The sequence below is a fragment of the Orycteropus afer genome, unplaced genomic scaffold, assembly GCF_000298275.1.
Source record: "Orycteropus afer afer isolate SDZICR_OR568_19922 unplaced genomic scaffold, OryAfe1.0 scaffold00307, whole genome shotgun sequence".
Lineage (NCBI taxonomy): Eukaryota > Metazoa > Chordata > Mammalia > Tubulidentata > Orycteropodidae > Orycteropus > Orycteropus afer.
The window spans coordinates 3,303,459-3,316,740 of NW_006921894.1; the positions used below are offsets into that span (position 1 = coordinate 3,303,459).

At 39.5% G+C, this 13,282-nt stretch overlaps 1 protein-coding gene across 1 annotated transcript in view; it reads left to right on the forward strand.

Annotated features, from left to right (window-relative positions):
• SPIRE1 (spire type actin nucleation factor 1) overlaps nt 1-13,282 on the forward strand; it is a 629,523-nt gene that overhangs the window by 295,494 nt on the left and 320,747 nt on the right. Inside the window, exon 4 of the mRNA XM_042782409.1 lies at nt 5,375-5,608. Within this exon, the coding sequence (XP_042638343.1) occupies nt 5,375-5,608 (234 nt within the window). The remainder of the gene's footprint in view (nt 1-5,374; nt 5,609-13,282) is intronic.

Sequence of the window (13,282 nt, forward strand, 5' to 3'; positions counted from 1 at the left end):
TTCTGATCAAACTGACTTTAAGACAAAAACCACCATATGAGACAAGGAAGGACATTATATAATGATTAAAGGATCAATTGAACATGAAGATATAAAGATAATAAATATCTATGGACCCAATGAAAGAGCCCCCAAATACATAAATCAGACTTTAAAAGAGTTGAAAAGCCAAATAGATGACTCTACAGTCATATTGGGAGATTTTAATACACCTCTTTCTTTGAAAGATAGAACAACTGGAAAGAAACTCAATTAAAGATGTAGAAGAGATAAATAATACACTCCACCAACTGGGCCTTATAGAAATCTACAGAACACTTAATGCAACAGCAGCACAATATACATTCTTCTCCAGTGCACATGGAACATTTTCCATGATAGACCATACGTTAGGCCATAAAAGCAAGCCTTAATAAATTTAAAAACATTGAAATACTGCAAAGCATCTTCTCAGATCATAACACTATCAAATTAGAAATCAACAATAGGAAGATCAACAGAAAAAGAGTAACACATGGAAACTGAACCATACCCTCCTGGAGAAAGACTGGGTAAGAGAAGAAATAAAAATAGAAATTCAAAAATTCTTTGAGTCAAACGAGAATGAAAACACAACATACCAAAATCTATGGGACACAGCAAAAGCAGTGATTAGAGGCCAATTTATAGCAATACATGCACACATCAGAAAAGAAGAAAGAGCCAAAATCAACACTTTAAACCAACATCTCCAACAATTAGAAAAAGACCAGCAAAAAAAGCCCTCAGTCAACAGGAGAAAGGAAATAATAAAGACTCGAGCAGAAATAATTGAAACAGAAAATAGAAGGGCAATAGAAAAGATCAACAGGACCAGAAGTTGGTTTTTTGAAAAGATCAACAAAATTGACAAACCACTGGCAAATTTAACAAAGGAAAAGAGGGAGAGAATACAAATAACATGAATAAGAAACAAAATGCGTGACATCACAACAGAACCAACTGAAACAAAAAAGATAACAACAGGATACTATGAAGAAATGTAATCCAACAAATTTGAAAATCTGGAAGAAATGGACAGATTTCTAGAAACACATCATTTACCTAAACGAACACAGACTGATGTGGAAAAGTTGAACAGGCCCATCACAAAAGAAGAAATTGAACAGGTCATCAAAAAATTACCAACTCAAAAAATTCCTGGCCCAGATGGTTTAACTGGAGAATTCTACAAAACATTCAGAGAAGAACTGATAGCAATCCTACTCAAACTGTTCCAAAACATAGAGAAGGATGGAATCCTCCCTAACTCATTTTATGAAGCAAGCATAACCTTGATACCAAAACCAGGCAAAGACATCACTCAAGAGGAAAACTACAGACCAATATCCCTCATGAATATAGATGCAAAAATCTTCAACAAAATCCTAGCCAATAGACTGCAAAAAAATATCAAAGAAATCATTCATCATGACTAAGTGGGGTTCATGTCAGGTATGCAGGGATGGTTCAACATTAGAAAAACAATCAACGTCATCCACCACGTAAATAAAACAAAAGAGAAGAACCACATGATCATATCAATTGATGCAGAAAAGGCATTTGATAAAATCCAACACCCATTCCTGATCAAAACTCTCAGCAAAATAGGAATAGAAGGGACATTCCCCAACATATTAAAGGGCATCTATGCAAAACCAACAGCCAACATTATTCTCAATGGAGAGAGACTGAAACTATTCCTGTTGAGAATAGGAACCAGACAAGGATGTCCGCTATCACCACTTCTATTTAACATTGTACTGGAAGTCCTAGCCAGGGCCATAAGGCAAGAAAGGGAAATCAAATGCATCCAGATTGGTAAGGAAGAAGTCTAACTATCCCTATTTGCTGATGATATGATCCTATACCTAGAAAACCCAAGAGACTCAGTCAAAAACCTACTGGAACTAATTGAAATTTCTATTCAGTTCCTTTGCCCATATTTTAAATTAAGTTGTTTGTCTTTTGTTGTTGAGTTTCCTGAGTGCTTTTAAGAGCACTCAGTGTAGTATATGATGACAGTGATTCCTTAGCTCATCTTTAAAACATCACTTTCCTCTTCTTTCATGCCATATTATCTCCTTTTTAAAACAATCAGCATTCATTATGTAGAAAGAATTATTTTGTTTGCTTAGGGGGTTAAAAGAGTGAACCGAGGGAAAGGGAGAGAAGGATGGTAACATTAATGAGTAGTAGGATAAGTCTTGTATTTGTATTGTAGGATGTACTTTTGTGTGTCTTGAATGCATTTGTAACTAGTTACTCTCTGGTAGATTTCATCCCATGGAGACACCATGTGCAACAAGGTAGAACTCTGTTCCACAGAGTTTTCGGTGGCTGATTTTTAGAAGTAGATCTCTGGGCCTTTGTTCCTAAGTGCCTCTTGGTGGAATGGAACCTCCAACTTTTGATTAACAAGGAGTGTTTACATGCCACCTAGGGACTCCAGTAATGCTGCCAAAATCCCATGAGATGTTAATACCATTCATCCCCAATTTACAAGTCTGAAATATTGTGAATAAAATAAATAATTTGCCCTTGGTCAAATGGCTAGTGATAAAAGTCAGGATTTAATGATAAATCTTTGACTTTAAAGCCTGTGTTCTTTCAAAAAAGAAAACTGACTACGGGGAAACAAATTGAGCTGTTGCAATTGTAAAATAAAAGGGTTTTATATATGTGATCCACCCCCCCACCCCCACCCACTCGCCCCCAAGGAGAAAAGAAAGGCAACGTTGAGGAATAAATGACAGTTGTCTACACTAGCTAAAGCCTAGAGCTTTTGTCAGGTTGGTTTAAGTAGTGATGCCTTAGGTAGTACATCACCAAAGCTCCTGATGTATGTCTAGTTGTCATAAATCAGGATCATGTTTCTCGGGTAGTGGCAGTGGTAGACCTGGAATTGTAGGGAAGATCATTTAGTACACTATAGGGAGCTCTGATAGCATAGTGCCTAACCAGAAGGCCGGCAGTTCAAACTCTCTAGCCACTCCTGGGAAGGAAGGTTGGGCAATCTGTTTCTGTAGTGATACTGCCTTGGAAACCCAAGGAGGGGTCGCTATGAGTCAGGTCCAACTTGATGGCACATAACAACAACATTACATTTGTAATATACCATTTTTCTAGTAGTATTCAAAGAGGGTCTCTGATCAGAAATGGAACTCAATGAATAGTATGTGAATAAGAATATATATGTATTTTTTTTAGGTTTAAATTAAGTGAGTTTTCAGTCTCTCAGATCTTTGGGGCATGTGTAGAATGTCTAATTAGATAGACATTGGCATAAGAGTTTTAGAGAAATGTGTTTTTTGGTTAACTGGATCTATTGTGAAAAATATCTTTTAGAAATGTGGAAAATCAGCCCAATTAGGATACTTCCACCATCATATGAATGGAGAATTTAGATTTTAGCATACCATACAAACCTAAGCACCTGTAAAAAGGGTGTAGCTCTGGTGGCGTAGTGGTTAAGGTATTAGGTTGATGGTTTGAACCTACCAATCGCTTCATGGAAGAAAGATGAGGCAGTCTGTTTGAATAAAGATTTACATCCAATCCAGTGGGGGTCACTATGAGTCGGAATTGACTTGATGGCAATGAGTTTGGTTTTTGTGAGTTTTATGCATGTATTATGTACTGGTTTGAGGAAATCACATGAAAATTTCCATCTGAGATTTTTCTTTTTTAATGCATATGTGAGACTTTTAAATATCTTTTCAAATCTAATTTGCCACACGTTTCTAAAATGGAGTTGTTGTTAGGTGCTGTTGAGTTGATTCTGACTCATTGGGGCCCCATGTACAACAGAACAAAACACTACTCGGTCCTTCATCATCTTTACAATCATTGCCATACTTGAGCCCATCATCGCAGTCACTGTGCCAATCCATCTCATTGAGGGTCTTCCATTTTTTTGCTGACCCTCTACTTTACCAAGCATGATATCCTTCTCCAGGGACTTCTCCCTTCTAACAACATTACGGTTTTGATCACCTAAAGCTACTCTAACAAAAATATACCACAAATGGGATGGCTTTAACAAACAGGGATTTATTCTCTTAATGTTTTGGAGGGTAGAAGTCTGGGTTCATAGTGCCAGCTCAGGGGCTAGGTAAGCCCCTTGACCTTAGGCTTCAGCTCTGCCTCTTGCTCCAGACCACTGAAGCTGGAGGCTTTTCTTAACTCAGGCAGCTGCTGGCTGCTGAGCCTGGCAAACCCAAGGTTGACAAGTAAAACGGCACAGTCCCAAGATTATCAAACAACACAGCAGGTCACTATTTCAAGTCCAGAAGAAGTCCCCACATCAGCAGGGTGTGGCTGGCTGCCAATGAAGACTCAGCCTGTGCAGGGTCCAAGCATGCCAAAAGGCTATAGAGACCTTTCTTAAAACTTCCCATTATATACTGGGGGCTTTAGTGGCATAGTGCCTAAGGCATTTGACTGCTAACCAGAAGGCTGGCAGTTAAAACCCGCGAGCCACTCCTCGGAACGAAGACTGGGCAATCTACTTCTGTAATGATACTTTTTCGGAAACCCAAGGAGGAGTCATTGCAAGTCAAATTGACTCGATGGCACCATTTCTTTTCTTGTCTTTTTTCTTTCAGTTAGACTGAAAGCAGACCACATGCCTAAGCTGCTCCAGTAGATTCCACCATGGAGCTGATTGCCAATCTCTTTGTGGGGAATAACTACATCCAGCTGCCCAGCTACTCAAAACCAGTCCCAGCCAAATTGACACAAAACCTTAACTACCACAATGAGCAAAGTATGAGAGACAAAGTCTGGCCATTTTTACTTCTAAGGAGCATTCTGGCTATACTTCCTCCAAGAGAGATTTGTTCATTATTCTGGCAGTTCATGTTATTTTCAGTGTTCTTCATCAACACCAGAATTTAAACGCATCAGTTCTTCTTTGATCTTCCTTATTATTTGTCCAGCTTTCATATCCACATGAGGCTATTGAAAATACCATGGCTTGAGTCAGGTGCACCTTAGTCTTCAAAGTGACATGTTTGCTCTTTAACGCTTTAAAGAGGTCTTTTGCAGTGGATTTGCCCAATGCAATATGTTGTTTGATTTCTTGACTGCTGCTTCCATGGGTTTGTAGATCCAAGTAAAATGAAATCCTTGAGAACTTCAATCTTTTCTCCATGATGTTACTTATCATCCAGTTGTGAAGATTGTTGTTTTCTTTATGTTGGTGTAATACATACTGAACCCAGTAATCTTTGCTCTTCATCAGAAGTGGAATTAGACCTAGGTTTAATATTATAACAGATATTTTATGCCCTAGAGTTAATTCCATAAAACTGTTTAATCATCTCTGTTAACCACTCTTCTTTCATGTTTCTAGGTTATTGAATCTTTGGGAATTATTATCTATAAAGCACTGGACTATGGTTTGAAAGAGAATGAAGAAAGAGAATTAAGCCCGCCCCTAGAGAAGCTCATTGATCTTATGGCCAATACAGTAGAAGCTGATGGTTGCCATGATGAAGGCTATGAGGCTGCGGATGAAGGCTTAGAAGATGAATATGATGAAAAGAGAAAAATCTCAGCTATTCGGTCATACAGAGATGTCATGAAGGTAAAGCAACAGCTTATATGTAGTACTTGTTTCTTTCCAGAGGTGTTATTCTATTTTTTAAAAAATGAGTGATGATTGCAACAATTGATAGTAGACTTTTTCAGTTCTCAGACTTACAGTTATTAGTGAAATGAGTCAGGAACTGTGATTCATTCACACCTCTAAGTAGCCTTCTATGATTGAATCATGAAGTTCCTCTCTCATTTTCTCTTTCCTTCCTCCTTCCTCCCCTTTCGTCCTTGTCTCCTTCTCTCTCTCTCTCCTCTCTCTCTCCCTCTCTCTCTCCCTCTCTCTCTCTCACACACACACACTCTGTCCTAAAGGGTCTCTATGAATAGAAATTGACTTGATAGCAATGGTTTTGTTTTTTTTTTTTCTCTTTTGGTAACTGTGATGTGAGAAAAGGATGTGGCACTCTGCTTCTGTAAAGATTTACAGCCTTGGAAACCATATGAGGCAGTTCTGCATTCTATAAAGTCACCATGAGTTGGAATTGACTTGACAGCAGTGGTTTTGGTTTTTGGTTAAATATGAGTGTATTGGTATAGATCTCTTTGGGTTTATTCTGCTTAGGCTTTTTTGAACTTCTTGGATTTTTAGAGCATAGTGCCTAAGGCACTTGACTGCTAACCAGAAGGCTGGCGGTTCAAACCCACCAGCCGCTCCTCGGAAGGAAGATGGGGCAATCTACTTCCATAGTGGTACTGCCTCGGAAACCCAAGGAGGGGGTCACTATGAGTCAGGTCCGACTTGATGGCACATAACAATAACAATCCTTAATTAGTTTGGGATGTTTTCTGTCATTATTTCTTCAGTTATTATTTCTGTCCCTTTGTCTTTTACATCTCCTTCTTGAATTCCCTTGATACATATATTAAGTCTCTTGTTTTTTCGTATTTCCATTAACTATAGTTAGCTTTCTTGGGCCTCTATTCTTGTTGTTCTTCAGCATGTGTAATTTTAACTCATTCTCTCATTTGCTGATTCTTTCTTCTGCATGATTATATCTATTGGTAAATCCTTGTATTGTGTTTCTCATTTCATTATTGTCCCATTTGAGTTGCAATATCTTTTTTAAACGATTATTTTTGTTCATTGTTTTCTTTCTTTTAGCTCTTGGTCCACATTTTTCTTTAGTTCTTTAATTATGTTTAATGTAATTTTATTGAATTCTTCATTGTTTCCATTATTTGGTTACACCTTGAAGGTAACTTGGTCATTTATTTGTATAGGTCATTGTTTCTCTGTCCTTTGTGTGGCTTATGGTTTTTGATAGAAACATTGTAATTTTCAAGGATGTTGTGCTCCCAGTATTTGGTATTTTTGCCTATACTGCTTCCTGCAAGAAACTCTTAGTTGAGTAAAGCCTTCAGCCTTAGCTTTCTACTTCTCCCTCACTATGATATTTCTTTCTCTGTGCCTCATATAATTGGTATTCAAAAGTTCCAGATTTCATTTTTCAACTTTGACTCTCTCCCAAACACACGAGAGAGTACTCTGCAGTCTCTTCATCCACCCACCAAGGGAAATATCATATAGTAATCAATATGTACACCAGAGAAGGGAAAGGAATAATAACGAATCCCCTCTTTCTCTTGTTATTACTGCTTTCCCTTCTCTGTTTCTGCAATCATATTCTTAGTTCAATCATATTCTTATTCTTAGTTTAGCATCTCATGTAAAATGGAAAGAATAATATTTGGTTGAGTTTTTTAGATTGATTGGATAACAATTATTATGAAGTATCTAGTGTAGTACTTGGAGAAAAGAATAAATACTTTGTAGGGCTTACTATGTGCCAGGCACTATTCTGGGTGCTAGGGGTATAGCAATAAACAACATACATGTGTTCCCTACCCTCGTGAATCTTAATTCTAATAGAGAGAAACAGACTATGCCTACTCCTAACTTATCAACCAACTTGTTATCCAAAAGTTCGAATTTAACAACAGAAGTAAAAAATCTACTATTCACGTACTTGGTGTATTAACAAAGAGGCTGGCATGGCATCATTGACTGCAGAGTGTCCTTTCCCTCAAGTAGGGTCTGCGGGCAACCTCTTAAGAATCTGGACCATGCTGCCCTAAGCCCTCCGCTGTCTTTTGCTGATTGAGTCGCCATATCCATTTGCTGCTTGGATATGGCCTCTGTGCCTAAAGCCTCCAGGCAGACATGCAGCCAGCACTGACCCCGTTGGATGCCTACTCTGGGTTCCTAGCTCCTATGCAGCTTAAGGCCCTGTGTCTCAAAATTCTTGTTGGGTTGGAAGGGAGGAAAGAAAGAGGCATCAGAGAGGATGCTTAGAAAAAAATGCATGCAAGTTTAATGATGTATCAAGGTGAGCCAAACTGGACCTGAAGCATCTGCCTCAATGAGGTCAGGTGTGTGGCCAGCTTCCCAACACCCTTACAGGGAGCTCTGAGGCTCAGTGACTCTACATGCCCAAATGGCAGAGAAGGATCCGGGATCATGAATGCAGTGCATGCAAAGTTGAGAGTAGAGCCCTGGAAGCAACTCTGCAACGTAAGTCCTGACCCGTCAAAGGAGAAAAGTGAAATGGTTAAGCTGTGGCCATCCACTTACAGAGTCTGGCTTTAACAATCTTTGTCTCTTCCAAGCTTCCTTCTCTGCAGAGGAGTAATCCACAGCTCGTCTTGTCACAATGATGAGCACATCAATAAATCTTAGCTGTTACTTCTTTGATCTTATTTTCTAAGCTGAAAAAATTGGACACATGGATGCTCTGAAAACAGAAAAAAATAAAATCCTTCATTTTCACCTAACACCCTTGTCTTTGGAATCTAACCATGTCTATAAGTGAGGAGTAGGTTATAAAAATGTCAGACATACACACATTTATATAATTTTTTTCTGGCTAATTCCAGGACTCTTTGCCACTGTTAGAGATCAAAAGAAGTTGTTGGCACAAAAACATGTTAGAGAAAGAACTTGTGCTTCCTTTAAATTAAGAATAAAAATGTGTAAAATATTTTTATTTTAGTTGAAATATTTATTTTTGTTGATATTCATATAATCAATTAAGTGGGGAACTTTAAGAATTAAGAAAAATAAATATTTTATAGAACAACAGTAAGTGTTAAGTAAAAATTACTCTTTTTTAATGCAAAGATCACTCTTAAAGATTATTTTGGTATCTATAAATATGTCTCTGAAAAGTTTCACTCATTTAACATTACAAACCAAAAAACCAAACCCACTCCCATCGAGTCGATTCTGACTCACATCAATCCCTATTGGGTTTTCAAGTCTGTAAATCCTTACATGATAGATTGCTTCATCTTCCTCAAGTGGAGCTGGTGGATTAGAATCACTGACCTGGTTAGTAGCCAAGTGCCTTACCCACTAAGCTACCAGGGCTTCTTATTTAACATTAGACAGAAAGAAATTAAGCGAACTTTTGTGAGGTATGTATTACAGACCAGGTGTTTACCTCCTCCACTGCCAGCAAGTCAGTTCTAACTCATAGTGACTCTCATTGGATTTTCAAGGCAGTAAATCTGTATGGAAGTAGATTGTCCCATCTTCCTTCCATGGGGTGGCTGATGGGTTTATACTGCCAACCTTCAGGTTAGCAGTCAGATGCCTTAGGCACTATGACACCAGTGCTCTTTGGCCAAATATTTAGGGCCATACTATTCCATTTACTACCTTTGTGAAAACTAGCAAAAGACTTTCTTCAAAATGCTTCATTTTCACCTGTAAGACCACCATTGTAATAAACACACTAATTTGTGTTGTTTGTGTTGTGAGAAGTGTCTCTATAGGTGTGATATCCTTGTGAACAGTCTGCACAGGTGAAATCCTCTTAGTGCAGACAGCAGCACTGAATATAGCTTGGTGGATTCTGAGTCTTTTTAGTAATCCACACTCCCTAATAGGCAAGGGAATGCAAATAAAAAGCAATACAATTTTATAACTATTTTGCAAGTAAGAATTTACTTTTGTTAAAATTGTGGTAAGTTGCATTGTTGGTGGGACTGTCAAATGATACAACCACTGTGGAAAGCAGCATGGTGATTCCTTAAAAAGTTGGAATTAGAAATACCATTTGATCGAGCCATTCCATTACTAGGTATATATCGTAAAGAAGTGAGAGCTGGGACAAGAACAGATATATGCACACCCATGTTCATTGCAGCACTATTTACAATAGCTAAAAGATGGAGACAACCTAGGTGCCCATCAACAGAAAAATAGATAACCAAACTATGGTACTGCTTGAACAGTTTCTGTCAGAAAGATCAGCACAAGGCCGGACCCCATGAAGCGGAGGTTAAAGATGTCCCAAATGTCCAAACTACCGTGCCACTCCATCATTTCAGACATTAACTCCTCCTCCTCCTCCTCCCAGTAATTTTCCCCATCTTAAGGTTCTGTATTTCACTGTAGCGCCTCACAGAACTCACAGACACCCAAGGGATCATCTCATGTAGTAATGGTAGAGGCTGGCAGGGTCACGAGTCCCAGGTCAGTGAGAGGGTCTGGAGGATCCTCCCAGTTCTTGGGGTTTGATGAACCTCGATCAGCAGATCAGATGACAGCTGCTATCTCAAATCCAGGATTGAGATGAGGATGAGCCAAAACAAAGAACTGGAGCAAGAGGAGGGCAAACCTTTCCAGGAGATTCGTAGGTATACCCTCAAAGAAGCTAAAGGTGGTGATTTGAATTATACCCTCCAGCAAGGCAGGCCTCAAGATACATTCCACCTGTGTTGCTCCAACAGAAATAACCCAAGAAAATGGCTTTAACAATCAGCAACTCAAGGCAAATCCCACCACAGAGCTGATTGCCCATTATTATAGGGAACGACGACTACCAGCTGCCCAGTCAAGTTGACACCTGACCTTAACTACCACACCACCCCAAACAAGCATGTATAATAGAATTTACAATATATCACATAATGGAGGATAATGGCTAGAAGGGCCACATCAAGCGATTCACCTGAGGTACATACACACAGTGGCATACTACGTAACATTAGAGAGTAGTGTAGATTCTGCAAAACACCACATAAAATGGATGAACTTGGTGGATGTTATGCTGAGTGAAATAAGTCAATCACAGAAGGACAAATATTGTATTAGTCCGTTATTGTAAAAATACATATAGGGAAGGAAATTTTGTTCGTTGGTTACCAGGGATGTAAGGGGAGGGGAGGGAACACTGCTAGATAGGTAGAGACAAGTATTGATTTGGGTGAAGGAGAAGGGCATTGTACCAAATGTGAGTTCTCAACATGCTGTCATTGAGGAAGAAGAAGACATGGAGAAGTGCATGGGAGGTACACACAACAAAGATGAATCCTTTTGTACATACAGTACTGCATTTTCAGTGATGACAAACACTGATCTATGGGATGGATGGATGGTGCCAAAGAGGCAAGGAGACCACATCTTCTGACCTCCTCTAATCCCACAAGAGGAAGATAGAATCACCACCAGTAGCCCAAGGCCTATTCTTGTGAGGCCAGACATGCTGCTTCCCTCCAGCCCTTTCACCAACCCTGACACCAACTGTTCCTCCCGCAGCACTCACCACCTTTCTGCTGGGTTCGATAATTCACTGCAGCGGCCACACAGAATTCACAGATTATGTAGTTTATTAGGGAAGTACCAGGCTACAATTCAAGTTCAGGAACAATGCTCAATATATCTCAGCCCACCATCTCTCAGCCAACAGTCTCTCACAGTCTGTCTTCTAGCAGCGCATGTCTCTCGGTGTCCCTCTCAGCAATGCATGTCTCTTGTGTCTCTTTCTCAGCAGCTCGTGTCTCTCAGGAGAGTGTTTCTCTCAGCAGCACATCATTAGCCAGCAGTCAGAGAGAGACCTCTTCTGCTTCTAGGATGCCTCCTTTTGAGCTTGGCAGACTGGCCAAACTAACCAATCATAACATCAGAATTCTAAGCACCTGAGAGAGAGCGAACTTCCCAGAAAATTGCTTTGTGCCACTCCCAACAGAAATACCCCAGGTGGGTAACATTTAGAATCAGGAGCTATGCAGTTTCTCACAGCAAATTCCACCATGGAGTTTACAAAGACTTTTAGCTAGAAAAGACATACCAGGTAATTTACTACACCACAGATGGACAGGCTGAATGAATAAGTATGTCGAAGCAGGGGGGCAATGTGCCCATGACCATGGATAGGGTTGGCAGACAATTGTTACAGCCACTGTGTCAGTCAATTTTTTTGAGGGTCTTCTTTTGCACTGACGCTCTACTTTACCAGGCATGATGTCCTTCTCCAGGAACTTGCCCTTCCTGATAGCATGTTCAAAGTACATGAGGTGAAGTCTCACCTTACTGGGTTCTACGGTGTGTTCTGGCTTTACTTTATCTGAGACAGATTTATTCATTGTTCTGCCAGCCCATGATGTATTTAATATTCTTTGCTAGCACCTAATTCGAATTCAACAATTGTTCTTCCATCTTCCTTATTCATTGTCCAGGTTTCACATGCATATGTGGCATTTGAAAAGTACCATGGCTTGGATCAGGCAACAAATTTCCCAATGACATGTGTCGTTTGATTTTTTGACTACTGCTTCCATAGCCGTTGATTGTGGCTCCAAGTAAAGTGAAATGCTTGACAATGTCATTGTTTTCTCCACTTCTCACGATGTTGCTTAATAGATCCAATTGTGAGGATTTTTGTTTTCTTTATGTTGAAGTGTAATCCATACTGAAGACTACAGTGTTTGATCTTCATCAATAACTGCTTCAAGTCCTCTTTGCTTTCACCAAGCAAGGTTGTGTCATCTGCATACCAGTTTGTTAATGAATCTTACTTCAGTCCTACTGTCAAATTCTTTTTTTTAATGCATTTTATTGAAATATAATTTATGTACAGTCAAATACACAAAACTAAACTGACTTGGGTCAATGCCTTTTTTTTTTTTTTTTCCAGTGTTCCCTCCCCTCCCCTCCCACCCCTGGCAACCAACAAAGAAAGTTTCCCTCCATGTATAAACCTTACCTTGACCCTCCACAACAGTGAACTAATACTATATTTGTCCTTCTATGATTGCCTTACTTCACTCAGGATAATGTCCTCCATGTTCTGGTAGCATAGTGCCTAAGGCACTTGACTGCTAACCAGAAGGCTTGCAGTTCAAACCCACCAGCCACTCCTCAGAAGGAATGTTGGGCAATCTACTTCTGTAGTGATACTGCCTCGGCAACCCAAGGAGGGGTCGCTATGAGTCAGGGCCGATTCGACAACATATAACAACACCACCACCACCACATTATTCTTTAGTGCTGCGTAGCATTCCAGTATGTGTATGTACTATGGTTTGGTCATCCACTCTTCCACTGATGGGCACTTAGGTTGTTTCTGTCTTTTTTGTTATTGTAAATAGTGCTGTGATGAACATGAACGTGCATGTATCTGTTCCTATCCTGGCTCTCACCTCTGTAGGATATATACCTAGTAATGGGATTGCTGGGTCAAATGGTATCTTCAATTTCTACTTTCTAAGGAATTGCTCTATTGCTTTCCACAATGGGTGTATCACTTCACAGTCCCACCAACAGTGTATGAGAGTCCCAATCTCTCCACATCCCCACCAGCATTTGTTATTTTCTATCTCATTGAACCTTGCGATCAGTGCTGGGGTGAGATGGTATATCTCATTGTTGTTTTGATTT